This window comes from Theropithecus gelada, chromosome 6 (genome assembly GCF_003255815.1).
Source record: "Theropithecus gelada isolate Dixy chromosome 6, Tgel_1.0, whole genome shotgun sequence".
In the NCBI taxonomy this organism is placed as follows: domain Eukaryota; kingdom Metazoa; phylum Chordata; class Mammalia; order Primates; family Cercopithecidae; genus Theropithecus; species Theropithecus gelada.
The window spans coordinates 177,133,467-177,151,781 of NC_037673.1; the positions used below are offsets into that span (position 1 = coordinate 177,133,467).

At 41.2% G+C, this 18,315-nt stretch overlaps 1 protein-coding gene and 2 pseudogenes across 4 annotated transcripts in view; all 3 read left to right on the forward strand.

Annotated features, from left to right (window-relative positions):
- BTNL8 (butyrophilin like 8) overlaps positions 1–13,135 on the forward strand; it is a 46,331-nt gene extending 33,196 nt beyond the window's left edge. For all 4 annotated transcript variants that reach the window (XM_025388232.1, XM_025388231.1, XM_025388233.1 and 1 more), the window contains 5 exons: positions 9,732–9,845; positions 10,609–10,629; positions 11,159–11,185; positions 11,478–11,504; positions 12,136–13,135. In XM_025388232.1, coding sequence (XP_025244017.1) covers positions 9,732–9,845; positions 10,609–10,629; positions 11,159–11,185; positions 11,478–11,504; positions 12,136–12,776 — 830 coding nt within the window. In that variant the 3' untranslated portion in view covers positions 12,777–13,135. The remainder of the gene's footprint in view (positions 1–9,731; positions 9,846–10,608; positions 10,630–11,158; positions 11,186–11,477; positions 11,505–12,135) is intronic.
- On the forward strand, positions 7,953–8,122 carry LOC112626288 (annotated as a pseudogene).
- Positions 12,907–14,029, forward strand: LOC112627122 (annotated as a pseudogene).
- The last annotated feature ends 4,286 nt before the right edge of the window (positions 14,030–18,315 follow it).

Consider the following 18,315-nt stretch of genomic DNA (forward strand, 5'->3'; position numbering starts at 1 on the left):
TACTGTTCTACCAAATTTGCAGATATCAATGTAGGAACACAAGAAACATGAAAATCCAAGGAAATATGACACCTCCAAAGGAACACAATAATTCTTCAGTAACAGACTCCAAGGAAAATAAAATCTATGAATGCCTGAAAAGGAGTTCAAAATAATGATCTTAAGAACACTTAGTGAGATACAAGAGACTAGAAATGAAGAATTTAAGAAAATCAGGGAAACAATTTGTGATCTAAATGAAATATTTTTAAAAGCCCCTTTCCCCATTTTAAAAAAAGAAATATTCAATAGAGAGACAGATAGTACAAAATAGAGCTAAACAGGAATCTTGGAGCTAAGGAATTCAATGAATGAAATAAAAACATGGCCATTTGATGGATTACTCTAGTGATAAAATTTGATTCCCTTCAAATTTATACAGGAGATCAATCAGAAGAAAGAATTTCTGAACTTGAAGACAGGTATTTTGAAATAACCCAGTCAGATGAAAAAAAGAAAGAGAAAGAAAAAGAATGAAGAAAGTATACAGGACTTATGAAATACCATTAAGTGAAAAAAATTTCACATTATGTGAGTTTCAGAAGAAGAGATGACAGATGGTGTAAATAACCTATTTAATAAAATAATTGCTGAAAACTTCCCAAGTCCTGGAAGAGACGTGGACATCCAGTTCCAGGAAGCTTAAAAGTTTCCAAATATATTCAACACAAAAAGGTCCTCTACACGGCACATTATAGTCAAATTGTCAAAAGTTAAGGACATACAAAGAATTCTAAAATGAGCAAGATAAAAGTGTCATGCTACACACAAGAAAATTCCCATCAGACTAACAGCAGATTTCCCTTCCTCCCTCCCTTCCTCCTTCTCTCTCTCTCTCTCTCTCTCTCTCTCTTTCTTTCTCTTCTTTTTGATGGAGTCTTGCTCTGTCGCCAGGCTGGAGTGCACTGGCACAATCTCGGCTCACTGCAGCCTCTGACTCCCTAATTCAAGTGATTATCCTGCCTTAGCCTCCCAAGTAGCTCGGATTACAGGCACGCACCACCACACCCAGCTAATTTTTGTATTTTTAGTAGAGACAGGGTTTCACCATGTTGGCCAGGATGGTAACAGCAGATTTCTTAACAGAAATCTTACAGGCCAAGAAAAAAAGGGATACTATGTTCAAAGTGCTGGAAGGAAAAAAAAGCCAACTAATACATGATGTCCAGCAAAGCTATTCTTCAGAAATAAAGAAGAAAAATATATTTTTAGATAAGCAAAACTGGGGGAATTTATCACCAGTAGATCAGTCTTACAAGAAATGCTCAAGGGAGTCCTACATCTGGAAGGGAACGGATGATAACTACCATATGAAAACACCTGAAAGTAGAAAACTCACTGGAAGAACAGATATGAAAATGAGAAAAAGAAAGGAATCAAATTTTATCACTACAGTAATCCATCAAATGGCAAAGGTAAATGATAAGAGAGGAAGAATCAAACTGGGATATACAAAATAATGAACAAAAGGTTAACAAAATGACAGGAGTAAGTCCTCACTCATCAACAATACCCTTGAATGTAAATAGTTTAAATTCCCTAATTAAAATATATAGATTGGCTGAATGAATGAATGAATGAATGAATGAAAAAAGATCCCATTATATGCCACCCAGAAGAAACTCACTTCACTTGTAAAGACACACATAGACTGAAATTGAGAGATGATGAATGGTATTCCACACAAAAGAAAAAAAAAACAAGCAAGAATAGCTATACTTGTATCAGTATAGCTGACATAAGTATCAGTATATAAAATAGATTTTAAGTCAAAAACTGTAAAAAGGGACAAAGAAGATTATTATTTAATGATAAAGGGGTCAATTCAGCAAGAGGATATAGCAATTGTAAATATATATGAACCCAACACAGGAGCACCAAGATTCATACAGCAAATATTACTAGATCTAAAGGGAAAGGTAGATCCCAATACATTAATGAATGTAACGTCTAGCTGAACTGTCTAGCTGTTGAAGCTGGGGACTTCAACAGTCCACACTCACCATTGGACAGATCATCTAGACAGAAAATCAACAAAGTAATATTGGATTTATTGTACACTATACACCAAATGAACCTAGCAGATATCTACATAACATTTTATCCGCAAGCTGCAGGATACACATTCTTCTCATCAGCGCAGGGAACGTTCTCCAGGATACATTTTTTGTTAGGCCACAAAACAACCTCAAAAAAAAGTTTTTTAAATAAAAACTGTATCAAGTATATTTTCAGGGCACAGTAGAATAAAACAAGAAATCAATAACAAGAATACTGGAAATTGTACAAACACATGGAAATTAAACAATATTCTTCTGAACAACCATTGGCTCAATGCAGAATTTAACAGAAAGTTAAAAAAAACTCCTTAAAACAAATGAAAATATAAATACAATATACAAGCTGGGCACAGTGACTCACGCCTGTAATCCCAGCACTTTGGGAGGCTGAGGCAGGCAGATCACGAGGTCAAGGGGTCAAGACCAGCCTGGCCAACATGGTGAAGCACCATCTCTACTAAAAATATAAAAAATTAGCTGGGTGTGGTGGCGCTAATCCCAGCTACTCGGGAGGCTGAGGCAGGAGAATCTCTTGAACCAGGGAGGCAGAGGTTGCAGTGAGCTGAGATCATGCTGCTGCACTTCAGCCTGGGCGACAGAGCAAGACTTCATCTCAGAGGGAAAAAAAAAAAAAGAAACACAACATACCAAAACATATGGGATATAGTAAAAGCAGTACTAGGAGGTAAGTTTATAGCAATAAATGCATACATCATAAAAAGTATAAATATTTCAAGTAAAAAAAAACGCTAACAATTAGCCTCAAGAAATTAGAAGGGCAAGAAGAAATGAAGCCCAAATTCTGTAGAAGGAAATAAATATCAGAGGAGAAATAAACGAAATAAAGACCAAAATTATAATACAAAAGACCAACAAAATAAGAGTTTGTGTTTTGAAAAGATAAAATTGACAAACCCTTAGCTAGACTATGAAGAAAAAGAGAGAAGACCCAAATAAAGAAAATTAGAAACCAAAAGGAGGCATTACAACTGATACCAGAGAAATACAAAGGATCGTTGGAGACTATTAAGAAATATATGCCCCGGGGCACAGCTGCTTATGCCTGTAATCTCAGCGCTTTGGGAGGCCAAGGCAGGCAAATCACTTGAGGTCAGGAGTTCGAGACCAGCCTGGCCAACATGGTGAAACCCTGTTTCTACTAAAAAAGAAAAACCCACAAAAATTAGCCAAAGAAACAGAAAGAGAAAGAAGGGAGGAAAGAAGGAGGGAAAGAAGGAAGGAAGGAAGAAAGGAAGGAAGGAAGGAAGGAAGGAAGGAAGGAAGGAAGGAAGGAAGGAAGGAAGGAAGGAAGGAAGGAAGGAGAGAAAGAGAAAACTAGTATATGCCAACAAATTGGAAAACGTAGAAGTAGATAACCTCATAAACACATGGAACATACCAAAATAGAGTCAGGAAAAAACAGAAAACCTAATCAGACCAATAATGAGTAACAAGAGTGAATCAGTGGTAGAAAGTATCCCAGCAAACAAAAGCTCAAAACAAGATATCTGACTTCACTGCTGGATTCTATTAAACTTTTAAAGATCTAACACCTTCTCTTCTTAAAGTATTACAAAAAGTTGAAGGGGTGGGAATTCTTCCAAACTCATTCCATAAGGACGGTATTGCCCTGATGGCAAAATCAGAAAAGAATACAACACAAAGGAGAATGCTACAGGCCAATATCCGTTATGAACATAGATGCAAAAATTCTCAACAAAATACTAGCAATCCAAATTCAATAGCACATCAAAAAGAATATACACCATGATTAAGTGGGATTGATTCCTGGGATGCAAGGATGGTTCAACATATGGAAATCAATAAATGTGATATATCATATCAACAGAATGAAGACCAAAAAGCATATGATCATCTCAACAGACATCAAAAAATATCTGATGAAATTTCTGCATGATATAAACTCTCAACAGGTTAGATGTAGAAGAAATGGACCTCAACACAATCAAGGTCACATATGACAAACTCACAGCTAACATCATACAGAATGGGGAAAAGTTGAAAGCTTTTCAATTAGAACTGGAACAAGACAAGGATGCCCACTTTTACTACTCTTATTCAACCAAGTACTGGAAGTCCTAGCCAGAGCAATTAGGCAAGAGAAAAAAAATAAAGAGAATCTAAATTGGAAAGGAGAAAGTCAAATTGTCCCTGTTCACAAACAACATGATCTTCATATATATATATATATATAAAACCTACAGATTCCACCAAAAAAACCTTTTAGAATTGATAAACAAATTCAGTAATGTTGCAGGATACAAAATCAACATATAAATTTAGTAGTGTTTCTACGTACCAATAACAAACTAGTTGAAAAAGAATCAAGAAAGCAGTATCATTTACAATAGCTACAACAAAATAAAATACCAAGGAATAAGTTTAACCAAGGAGGTGAAGATCTATACAATAAAAACTAGAAAACATTGATGAAAGCAACTGAAGGGAACACAAACAAATGAAAAGATACCCCATATTCCTGATCTAAAAGAATTAAGATGGGTAAAATGACGATACTACCCCAAGTGATGTACAGAGTCAATGCAATCCTTATCAAAATGCCAACGACATTCTTTAAAGAAATAAAAACCAAAATCCTAAAATTCATATGGAGCCACAAAAGACTCCAAATAGCCAAAGCATTACTGAATAATTAACAAAGCTGGAGGTATCACATTATGGAGCTTCAAAATACACTACAAAAGCATAGTAGCCAAGACAGCATGGTACTAGCATAAAAGCAGACACACAGAAGAATGAGACAGAATACAAAACCCAGATATAAATCCACATATTTATAGTCAGCTCACATCTGAGAAAGGTGCCAAGAATATATATTAGAGAAAAGACAGTCTCTTCAAAAAGTAGTGCTGCATTTGCTAGTATCCATATGCAGAAGAAAGAACTAACCCCATCTCCCACCATATATAAACTCTTGATGAATTAAAGGCTAAAATATAAAACCTGAAACTATAAAGCTACTAGAAGAAAACAGGAAAAATGCTTCAGGACATTGGACTGGGCAATAATTTTTTTAAACATATGATTTCAAAACCACGGACAACAAAAGCAGAAACAGACACGTGATTATATCAAACTGAAAAGCTTTTGCACAGCAAAGGAAATAACAGAGTGAAGAGGTAACTTACAGAATGGGAGAAAATATTTGCAAACTATACATCTGACTAGATATTCATATAAGGAACTCAAACAGCTTAAGAGTGAAAAACCCAAATAATCCAATCACAAAAGGGAAGGTAGACTTTTTTTTTTTTTTGAGACAGAGTCTCGCTCTGTCACCCAGGCTGGAGTGCAATGGCACAATCTCGGCTCACTGCAACGTCGGCCTCCAGGGTTCAAGTGATTCTCCTGCCTCAGCCTCCCGAGTAACTGATTACAGGCACCCGCCACCATGCCCAGCTAATTTTTATATTTTTAGTAGAGATGGGGTTTCACCAGGTTGGCCAGGCTGGTCTCTAACTCCTGACCTCAGGTGATCCATCCAGCCTCCCAAAGTGCTGGGATTACAGGCATGAGCCACCGTGCCTGGCCAGGATGATAGACCTTATAGACATTTCTCAAAAGAAAACATACAAATGAACAACAGACATACAAAAACTGTTCAATATCACTAGTCATCAGGGAAATGCAAATAAAAACTATAATCAGATAAAAGATTACTCAAGTTAAAATTGCTATTATCAAAAAGACAAAAGATAACAATTGTTGATGTGGAGAAAAGGAACATTTGCACACCACTGGTGGGATTTTAAATTAGTATGTTCATTATGAAAAACAGTATGGAGATTTCTCAAAAAATTAAAAATGAAACTACCATAGATCCAGCAAAGTACTGAGTATATCCAAAAGGAAGAAAATCAACATATTGAAGAGATCTGCACTCCTATGTTTATTTCAGTACTCTTCACAATAGCTAAGATATGGAATCAACCTAAGTGTTTATTAACAAATTAATGAAAAGGAAATATGACGTATATACAAAATAGATTATTCAGTAATAAAAAGAGTGAAATCCTATTATTTGCAACAACATGGATGAACTTAGAAGGCACTATGTTTAGTACATTAAACCATACATGATCTCACCCATATGTAGAATCCAATAAATGTATCTCATAGAGGTAGAGAACCTAGAAGACATTATGTTAAGTAAATTAATCCAGACACAGAAATACAAATACCACATGATCTCACCCATATATGGAATCCAAAAAGTTTATCTGATAGAAGTAGAGAAGTAGGGGTTGCCAGAGACTGCTGGAGCTGGGGATAGGGTAGAGGGAGGAATGGAGAAATGGTGTCCTATTGCATAGCAGAGTGACTATAGTTAACAAGAATGTATAGTATATTTCAGAATAGCTAGAAGAGAGGATTTTGAATGTTCTCACCACAAAGACACAACAAGTGTTTGAGGTGATGGAAATGATCTTCACACAATGTATACATGTATCACAACATCACATTGTACCACATAAATACGTACAGTTATTATGTGGAAATTAAAATTCTTTTAAAAAGCTGATCTCATAGAAGTAGAAAGTGGAACAGTGGTTACTAGAGGCTGGTAAGGGTAGAGGGATTGCGGGGGATGAGGAGAGGTTGATCAGGTACAAAATTACATTTAAATGGCAGCAATAAGTTCCAGTCTTCCACTGCACAGTAGGGTAACTATAATTACCAATTACATATTACATATCTCAGAATAGCTAGAAAGGAGGATTTTGAATGTTCTCACCTTAAAGAAATGATGAATGTTTTAGGTGATACCTTAATTTGATCATGACATATTGTATACATATCTCAAAACACCATTTTTTACTGTAAATATGAACAATTATTACATCAATACAAAGCAAAATAAAACTTAAAAAATTGAACACAAATAAAGGAAATAAATTCTATGTTCAGGAATTGGAACAATTAGCACTATTAAAATGTTCATACTACCCAAAGCTATCTACAGATTCAATACAATCTCTCTCAAGATTCTAATGTCACTTTTCACAGATAAAGAAAAAAGCAATCCTTAAATTCATATGGAACCACAAAATAACTCAAATAGCCAAAGCAATCTTGAGCAAAAGTAACAAAGTTGGAGCCCCTATACTCTGATTTCAAAATATAAAGTGATTATAATTAAAACATCCTGGGGCTGGCACAAAAGCAGACACATGACTCAATGGAACAGGATGGAAAGTTTAGAAATACACCCATGTGTTTATGAGCAATTGATTTTTTAAAAAGGTGCCAAGAACACAGGATGAAGAAAGGACAGTCTCTTCAACAAATGATATTGAAACAAGTGGATATCCACATGCACACGTATGAAACTGAACCCTTATCTCACACCGTGTACAAAAATGAATTCAAATTAGATTAAAAAGTTAAATGTAAGACCTACAACTATAAAACTACTAGAAGAAAACACATGGGAAAGCTCCATGATACTGATCTTGGCAATAATATTTTTGAATATGACATAAAAAGCATAGACAACAGAAGCAAAAATAGGCAAATGGGATTACATCAAACTAAAAAGCTTCTGTACAGCAAAGAAAACAGTAAACAAGGTGAAGGACAACCCACAGAGTGAGAGAAAATATTTGCAAACCAAACAGCTGACAGGGGATTAATATACAAAATATATAAGAAATTCAAACAGCTCAATAGCAAGAAAACAAATAACCTGATCTTAAAAATGGGCAAAGACCTAAACAAACATTTCTCAAAATTATATTTAAGTGGACAACAGGGAGGGTGTATGCTTGCGTTAACTCTCTTATTCCACCTTGTTGCACTCCTGAGAGCAAGATGGGCCACCAGCAGCTGTACTGGAGCCACCCGTGAAAATTCGGTCAGGGTCCTTCTCTTGTTGAGTCTGCTCAAACCGGCACAGTCTGATCCGGAAATACGGCCTCAATATGTGCTGGCAGTGTTTCCATCAGTACGCAAAGGATATAGGTTTCATTAAGTTGGACTAAGTGATCTTCCTTGAATGGATTATCCAAGGCATCTACGCAACGAAAAACCACAATAGCTCTTTGCACATAAAATAAACATTAATAAATAAATAAAGGGACAACAGGTACATGAAGAAATACTCAGCATCTCTAATCACTGTGGAAATGCAAATTAAACCACAATGAGATATCACCTTACACCTCTTTGAATGGCTATTATCAAAAAGATTAAAGATAAGAGTTGGCGAGGATGCTGAGAAAGGAACTCTTGTACATTATTGGTGGGAATGTAAATTAGTATGGCCATTATGGAAAACAGTATGGAGTTTTCTCAAAAAACTAAAAATAGATCTGCTCCATGATTCAGCAATCCTACTTGTGGGAATATATGAAAATGCACTGTAGTCAATATGTTGAATGAATAGCGGTATTACTCACAATTGCTAAATTCAGTCTAAATGTCCATCATCAGATGAATGGGTAAAGAAAATGTGATCTATAAATACAATATTTAGCCTTTAAAAAATGGATGGACATTTTGTCGTTTGTAATTCCAAGGATAAAACTGAAGGACATTATGTTAAGTGAAATAAGCCAAGCTCAGAATGATGAATCTCTCGTGATCTGATATATGTCAAAGCTAAAAAAGTTGAACTCAACAATAGAAAGTAGAATGTTACCAGAGGCTGGGGCAGAGGGCAAGAGAGAATGGGGAGTTGTTGGTCAAAGGGTGCAAAGATTGAGATAGACAAGAGGAATATGTTTTGAAGTCTATTGAACTACAGGGTGACTGTAGTCAGTAATAACATATTGTATATTTCAGAATAACAGAAAGAATAAAATTTAAATGTCTCATCATAAAAATGATAAGGGAGATGATGGATGTATTAATTAGCTTGATTTAATCACTCCACATTGTAGGCATGTATCAAAGAGTCACACTGTACCCGTTAATATGTATGAGGTTTGTCAGTTTAAATAATAGTAAAAGGAGGGAAGAGATATTTTTTCAGACAGGAAGATGCAAATATTTTAAGGTATCAGTTCTCTCTGCATTGATCTATAGATTCAGTGCAATTCCATTCAAATTCTCAGCAGAATTTTCTTAGAACTTGACAAGTCAATACAAAAATTTATGTTACAGAGCAAATGGCCATGATTGCCAACGCAAAACTGAATAAGAAGTGAGGAAAATCAGCCTAGTTTATACCAAAACATATCCCGGAACTGTGGTGATTAAGCCACTCAAAATTATTGGCACAAAAGTGGACAAGTAGACAAATGGCATAGAGCAGAGAGCCCAGCAACAAATCCAAACCTAAACAGAAAGCAGAGAGCCCAGCAACAAATCCAAACCTAAACAGAAAGCTTACTGGGTCAGAGGTGACGGTGTGTGTATTAGTGTGTAAAGAAAGGTCCATTCAGTAAATGTTGGCACAGTCATTATCTGTTGAGAAGAAAATTAAATAGAACCACTACTGCATTTTATAACAAAAATAAAATCAAAGTATTAAACCTATGGGAGAATTTATAGAAACCTATAAATTTTCTATAGGTGAATCCTTAAAGAAGAATTGAATTGTGTCCTTTGTTCACCGATAACTAAAATGTCTGTGGGATTGTTTTTCAGATACCTTTTTCCAGCCTGTATCATGGTACCTGGCTACCAAAGTACTGGGAATACTCTGCTGTGGCCTATTTTTTGGCATTGTTGGACTGAAGATTTTCTTCTCCAAATTCCAGGGTAAGCGAGAGAGAGAAGCATGGGCCGGCGACTTATTCATGGTTCCAGCAGGGACAGGATCAGAGATGCTCCCACATCCCAGCTGCTTCTCTTCCTCTAGTCCTAGCCTCCAGGGGCCCAGGCCCAAAAAAGCAATCACCCGTCTGTACGGTATTCGAACAACTCTTCCTCTGCAAATATCAACTACGACAGGCCCTTGCTACTTCATTTAGGACAAATAATAAGGGGATGAATGATTTTCAGTACCTATAGAGCTTGGATAATTTTCCATGAACACCACCAAGATTCCTATTAAAAGGTTTTAATGTGGTGAACAAGTTCATAAAGGAAGAAGTCAAAGTGGCTGCCAATAAGATAAAATTATATTCAGTCTCAATAAGACTTTTTACCCCCAAAACCAATTTCTTCCCCCTTGGGAGTGACACTTTTCCCCGGGGATGAGGCCGCCCCCACCTCCCCTCCCAGCTGCCTTCTGCCATCTCCATCCCCCCCTCCCCTCCCCGCCGCCTTCTCCCACCTCCATCTCCACCTCCACAGCATCCCAGCTGTTGTCCTTCTCCTTAGCATGAACCTTCCTGATCTCTTGCTCCCCCCAGACAGCTACGCTCCGTGCAGGGGCTGCGGAGACGAGCACATGTAAGTGTTCTAGGAGAGGCCCTGCCCTTCACACCCGCAGCTTGTCCCACCTGTGCAAGCAGCCAGGGTCATGTTTGTACCTTGCACACTCCTGTGTCCACCACTGAATACACTGTTTCTGTTTCAGGGAAAATCCAGGCAGAATTGGGTAAGTGTGTGTCACGTCCTGAGCCTCCCACACATGGTTCTCCCGGGTCCCTCCCTGATCCACAGCGTGAGCCTCTGGAGACCCCGGCTCCAGGCTGGACAGGAAGTACCGGCAGGGGCAGGAGAGCAGCTGCCTCGCTCTCTCCATCCACGGCTAATGAGTTGCCCCTCAGATATCTGGAGGGCTTAGGATAGGCCTCAGGGCCTGGAAGTCCCTGTCTGTGCCTGTTGCCCGTTGGTCCGCTCTGTGTGTGGTGGGGGGAGGTGTTGATCACGAGCTCTGAGGGTGTGTGGACCACAGGGAGGAACCTGAGAAAAACTGGTGGGTGATCCTCAACCTCCCTGGCCTGATGCTTTGAGACTTTACCCAGTCCTGTATCAACCACTAAATCGTCTGCTTTTTGTTTCGTGCGAACTGCAGGATAAACTGGGTGAGAATGTTATCACATGCAGGGCTTTCCTCCCACGCTCTCCTTGGGCCCCGCTCTGTGACGTCAGCCTCTTATGTGTGTTTTGTTTTTGTTTTTCAGACTGGAGAAGAAAGCACAGACAGGCAGGTAAAAGAAAATATTCCTCTTCCCACACTTATGACTCCTTTCCAAGTCTCTCGTTTATGGATTTTTATATCCGGAGGCCCATGGGTCCCTGCAGAGCCAAGCTTGTGATGGGAACTCTGAAACTGCAGATTCTGGGGCAGGTGCATTTTGTAGAGAAGCCCCACAGCCTTCCTCAGATCTCTGGAGGGCCCACGACACTCAAAAAAGGTCCTAATCCTTGGTGTCTCCCTTCTCCCTGAGGCCTGTTTCCCACCTGAGCACTGAACTGCCTGCTCTGTCTGCTTGCTTTCAGAATTGAGAGATGCCCGGAAACACGCAGGTACCGACGCCTGGTCGGGTGACGGTGGGACAGAATCTCAGGTGGACATGAGAGGGCGAGCTGAAGAGGGACAGATACGGGAACACAGAGTGATGCTGAGACCCATCCTGCCTGCAGATGGAGAAACTGGAATGCTTGATAGCTCCCAAGAGTGCAGTGCCCCCAGACACACTTCTTCCCCTGGGTCTAGAAGGGGAGGAGACAAGGGCTGGGAGATAGGGGGAGTCTTTGGCACAGTTTCAGGGAATTGAGGGCACTAGTGACTGGTCAGGGGTCTGAGCTGGGGGAAGGAAGTGAAGTCAGGTAGAAAATTCTGAGTGGGAGGAAGTTAGATAGTGGAGTCCCTCCAGCTCTTATGAAACAAATAGTTTTATGTGTGAAGGGACAGTGGCAGGGTTGGGTGATATGCCGAGATTGGGACGTCATATTGGGACATTTCTAGACGTTGATGGGTCCTCCAGGCTGCACTGGTGATGAGAGAATCTGAAAGGCAGTGTCTGAGGGAGGCTCAGGTCCGGGGCCTCACCTATGCCACCCAGAGCCAGTCTGCAGCGGGAGGGTCGACCTCTTGTTCCAGCCCAGATTTCCTCTTCAGTAACTCACGCTTCCTCTCTCCCCCACCGCACCCCAGTGGAGGTGACGCTGGACCCAGAGACGGCTCACCCACAGCTCTGCGTTTCTGATCTGAAAACTGTAACCCATAGAAAAGCTCCCCAGGATATGCCTCCCTCTGAGAAGAGATTTATAAGGATGAGTGTGGTGGCTTCTCAGAATTTCCAAGCAGGGAGACATTACTGGGAGGTGGACGTGGGACACAATCAAAGGTGGTACGTGGGAGTGTGCCAGGATGGCGTGAGCAGGAGGAAGAAGAGAGTGACTTTGTCTCCCAATCATGGGTACTGGGTCCTCGGTATGAGTGCAAAAAATTCGTATTTCACGTTAAATCCCCATTTTATCAGCCTCTGCCCCAGGACCCCTCTGACACAAATAGGGGTCTTCCTGGACTATGAGTGCGGCACCGTCTCCTTCTTCAACATAAATGACCAGTCCCTCATTTATACCCTGACATGTCGGTTTGAAGGTTTATTGAGGCCCTACATTGAGTATCCATTCCATAATGAGCAAAATGGGACTCCCATAGTCATCTGCCCAGTCACCCAGGAATCGGAGAGAAAGGTCTCTTGGCAAAGCGCCTCTGCAATCCCAGAGACAAGCAACAGCGAGTTCTCCTCACAGGCAACCACGCCCTTCCTCCCCGGGAGTGATGCGTAGGACGAATCACACCTCATATTCTTCTTTAGGATACTAAGGTTTCTCTCCCAGATCCGAAGTCCCACAGTGGCCAGCCAAGGTGGCTTCCAGATGAAGGGGGACTGGCCTGTCCATATGGGAGCCAGGGGTCATGGCTGCCCTGAGTGGGGAGGGAAGAAAGCTGACATTAGATTTAGTTTACTCTCACTCCATCCAGCTAAGTGATCTTGAAATAGTCACCACCTCTCAGGTGAGGAACAGTCAGGAATTCCCAACTCACAGCCTGTGGTGTAGATTAAGTAGACAATGAATGTGAATCATGCTTAGATCTTGTTGGTGACAGAGTGTATCCTAATGGCTTGTTGATTATATTACACTTTTCATAAGGTCTTTGCTTCTTTCTTTCACATGAATTTATTGTTCCCTACTTCAAATCACCCATGAAACAGGCACGTGCTCTGTGCCACAGCCAAGGAATTATAGGGAAGGGGGCACTTCCATTTAATTCTATAGAGCCCACATTACCTTCATACCAAAACCAGACAATGACATTACAAGAAAAGACAGGAAAACTACATGTCTATATCCCCCATGAACTTAGACACAAATGTTCTAATTAAACTTTTAGCAAACTGAATCCAGCAATACATTCCAAGAATAAGACATCACTACCAAATGTGGTTTTTCTCATATGTGGCTTAATATTCAGATATCAACCAGTATAATTAACCACATCAACAAACTGAAAAAGAAAACGATACGATCACTTCTACAGATGCAGGAAAAATTACACCTGTGAGCAAAGAAGCCACACAGATGACAGGCCACGAAAAGACGCTCCACGTAGCACTGATGGGCCCACGAAAAGACGCTCCACATCACCGACGGGCCTAGGAAAAGATGCTCAACATCACAGTAATTGAGAAAACTCAAAACAATAACGAGATACCATTCCTACCTATTGGAGTGGTAATACAATTGTGAGGACAGTCAAGCATCCACGCAGCAGGTGCAGCAGTGCACTGAGCACTGCCAAGCGCCTCTGACTCAAGTCTAGGCCTTGGTGACCAGCGAGCTGGAGACGTTCTGGGACCACCTGGCCTGGTGCCTCCTGCGTTGCTGTGACAAAGCTGAAGATTCAAGCGGGGAGTAAGGAGCTTCAGGTGAAGCAACCACTGGACGGCTGAGTGACCAAGTGTGTGGATGGCCACGTACACCTCATCCCGACTATGAGCAAGGAAATGAAGGAGTCTCTCTTATCCTCTGGGAAATAAAAGTCTTTGCCAGTGGCCCTCACAACAGCTGGCACTGCAGTGGAACATGAGGCCACCTGGGAGGCCGGGAGCCTTTGCCTTTCTGGTCTTTCACCTTGGCCACACCTTGGCTGAGTCTCAGGCTACTCACCTGGATCTACTGGATATTCTCTGTCCAGACTCTTCACCACAGAGTCCACCACCTCCTGCACCCACAACAGCTGTGTGACGACCCTTCACTGCCCTTCCGAAGAGTTCATTTTTTTAAAAGGAATAGGAGGCTGGGTGCGGTGGCTCACGCCTGTCATCCCGGCACTTTGGGAGGCCGAGGCGGGTGGATCACGAGGTCAGGAGATCGAGACCATCCTGGCTAACACGGTGAAACCCCGTCTCTACTAAAAATACAAAAAACTACCCGGGCGAGGTGGCGGCGCCTGTAGTCCCAGTTACTTGGGAGGCTGAGGCAGGAGAATGGCGTAAACCCGGGAGGCGGAGCTTGTAGTGAGCTGAGATCAGACCACTGCACTCCAGCCTGGGCGACAGAGCGAGACTCTGTCTTAAAAAAAAAAAAAAAAAAAAAAAAAAGGAATGGGAATTTTAGTCTTTTAAGCCAGGTTTACGAAGGAAGAAGTTAAGAATGGCAACAAGCGAAAGGCACGCGTCACCCTCCTCCGCACACCGGGTCTTTTATGTTCAGTCCTAAAAAGTGAAATGGAAAAACTAGCGCTAAGTTGGGTCAGGGATATTCCAGGAGAGGGTTTCAGACATCAGGTTTCCTGTGGCAGCAGGGTCTCTCCTGTAACAGGCCGGAGCCCTCCACGCTACCAAATTCCTCTTGCCACCCAGGGACCACCAGCTGGCAGGTTAGATCTGATGGTGTTTGAGGAGAGGTGTTTCTGTTTGTTGTCACATCCTGTTTCCCAAAGTGTCACCGCAACATTTCCCACAACCTGCCACACAAAACCCATGAGGTCACTCGCTTGGGGGAAAAAGTTTTCTGGGTCTTTGTTTTCTTGATTTTGTGGAATGTATACATGGAATAAAAGTTGATTTTAAGGTGTGGAATTGGGAGGGAGAGCAGTTTGGATAAGAACTTTGAAAGGTTCCTCGTGGATACTCTTTCTGCCCATCAAGATGTGGATGTGCAGTTCTTCTGCAAATTATTACACATTGGAAATTATTACACACTGCATCTTTCAACCTGGAGACCATGTGAAAAACACAAGAGGCAACACAAGAGGTCACACTAATTATGGGAAGCAGAGCTTCCCTCTTACTGGCTAATAGGCCTTGAGGCTGCCTGGAGCAAAATGACAAGAAAACCTTACAGCAGCACTTTTCCCCTCAGAAAGAAGGGGGCTTTGACTGTGATATATACTAGTATCCTGGAACGAACAGTGAAAGAGGAGCTGTTGGCTACTTGCTTATAAGAGAGTTATGATGCACTGAATCTGGAAAAACCTGGTTTACATAGAACAGAATACAATGAAAGCCTAGATCCAGCGTTGCTTACCTAGCCCCCTGAATTAACAATCGAGACAAACCTCTGGCAACAGGAGGTAAGGGAGGGAGAAAAATAAGCAACTTGGGCTAGGATGGGCGGTGACTCCCTTAGAGCAAAGGAGAGGCAGCCCCCTACTACCAAATGCCATTTTTGCCTGGGGCCTTTGTGGCATCCAGTGTTCCTGCCCCAGCATGGCATCTTACTGTTTTGATAGCAAACTCATTGTATTTTTACCAACTGAATACTTGAAATGATAATATAGCCTGTCCGTTTGCTGTTTTCAGGCTGTGATATATTTTCCTAGTGGTTTGATTTTAAAACTAAATGAAGTTTAATTTGCTCCCTGCCCCTCAAAAATGAACTATTCATGCACACAACATGGATGGAGTTCAAAATAACTACTCCCAATGAAACAAGGTAGACAAAAAAAAAATACAGTCTGTGTGATTCCATGTATATGAAACTCGAGAGAATGCAAACTAATCTACAGTGAGAAAGCACATCAGTGGTTGCTTGGAGGGGAGGGAGGGGTGGGAGGAAGGCACAAGGATGCTTTTGGAAGTGACGGTATATTCACTATCTCGATTGTCACTTTGGTGGTGACGGATTATGGACATATTCATAAATCAAATATAATCAAATTGAACACTTTAAATGTGTACAGTTTATGTCAACTATACCTTAATAAAGCTGCTTTTAGAAATATTAAGCACCACGACCAACAACAGCCAACAGCTATTGGGTCACAGATACTACAGGAGAGCGTTTTAGACCTTATGTTTCATGTGGCCAGTGCTTGTGCTGGCAGCAGGGATCTGCCTTGTAACAAGCCAGAGCCCTCCACAGTTCCAAATGCTTCTTACTACACAGGGACCACCGGGCTGGACAGAGAGAGTATCCAGAAGATCCAGGTGAGCAGCCTGAGGCCCAGCCAAGGCGTGGCCAAGGTGAAAGACCAGAAAGGCGAAGGTTCCTGGCCTTCGAACCTCATCCTTTGAGTGCTATGCCCATGTTTAAAAATGTATGCTTTATTTTAAAGAGCAGTTCTAGGTTCATAGAAAAGTCACATGGAAAGTACAAAGAGTTCCCATATACCCTCTGCCCGCACAGGTGCATAGCTCTCCCTACTGTCCACATCCCACCAAGAGTGGAACATTGCAACTACTAGTAAACCTGTGTTAACACCTCATTATCACCCAAAGTCTGCAGCTAACATTAGCATTCACTCTTGGTGTTGTACATTCTATAGGTTTTGGCAAATGGATAATGACATGGATTTATCATCACTGCATCACACAGAATGCTTTCTTTGCCCCAAAAATCCTCTGTGCTCTGCTATTCCTGCTTCCCTCACCACTAACCTCTGGAAATCACTGGTCTTTTTACTATTTCCAGAGTTTTGCCTTTTCTGGAATGTCATATAGTTGGAATCATACAATATGTGGTCTTTTTAGATTGTTTTCTTTCACTTTATAATATGAACACTCAACATTTTTAAAATCACAGTAATATGCCTGATACACTACTATTCATTTATTGATTTTATGGAATGTCCAAGTCTGTGGGTACTCAGGTACCTGAGCGTAGACAGTGTCAAGAGGGGGAGAGGGATGTGCTTCTTAACGCAGCATCTGCTGAGTGAGAAGAGGTGACTGCCAGGTGATTGGCAGCTCCCAGGAGGTGCCAATGTTCAATCCCTCTGGCCTTACCCCAGGGAGCTTGAGGGTGACTGAAGTGAAAATCCACAGGGTCTTCCACAGTCCCTTCTCCGTAGCGCTGGGAGAGTGTGTCTTAAGGCAGCTGTAGATGGAATACCACTTGGTTAAAAAGAAGGAACAAGCTATTGATACATGCAACATTTTTGATGTATCTTGAAGGCAGTATATTCAGTGAAAAAAGTCCATCTCACCAAGTTACATAGTATATGACTCCATTTACATAATATTCTCAAAATCACAAAATCATAGAGAGGAAGAAAAATAAGTGGTTTCCAGGAATTAGGAAAGGGGGGAAAGGTGTGTGTTTTAGTCTGTTTTCACACTGCTATAAAGAACTACCTGAGACTAGGTAATTTATAAAGAAAAGAGGTTTAATTGACTCAGTTCTGCATGGCTGGGGAGGCCCCAGGAAACTTACAATCATGGCAAAAGGCAAAGGGGAAGCAAGGCACGTCTTACATGGCGGCAGGAGAGAAAGAGAACAAGGGGGGACCTGCCACATGCTTTTAAACTGTCAGATGTCATGGAACTCACTATCACGAGAACAGCATGGGGGAACCACATCCATGACCCAGTCACCTTGCACCAGGTCCCTCTTTTGACACATGGGGATTATAATTTGACGTGAGATTTGGGTGGAGACACAGAGTCACACCATATCAGAGTGATTTATGGATGCACACTGAGGGAGGTCTTCAACAGTGATGGAATAGTATGTTTTTTCCTTGAGACAGGGTCTTGCTCTGTCTCCCAGGCTGGAGTGCAGTGGTTTAATCATAGCTCACTGCAGCCTCAAATTCCCAGGCTTGAATGATCTTCTCACCTCATCCTCCTGAGTAGCTGGGACCACAGGCATGTGCCACCATGCCCTGCTACTTTTTTAACTTTTATTTTTAGTAGAGATTAGGTTTTCCTATGTTGCCCAGGCTGGTCTCAAACTCTTGGGCTCAAGGGATCCTCCTCCCAAAGTGCTGGGATTACAGGTGTGAGCCACTATGCCTGGTTTGGAACAGTATCTTGTTTATGATGGTGGTTACTTGAATCTATATATCTAATAAAATTGCACAGAACTACATGCACGTGCA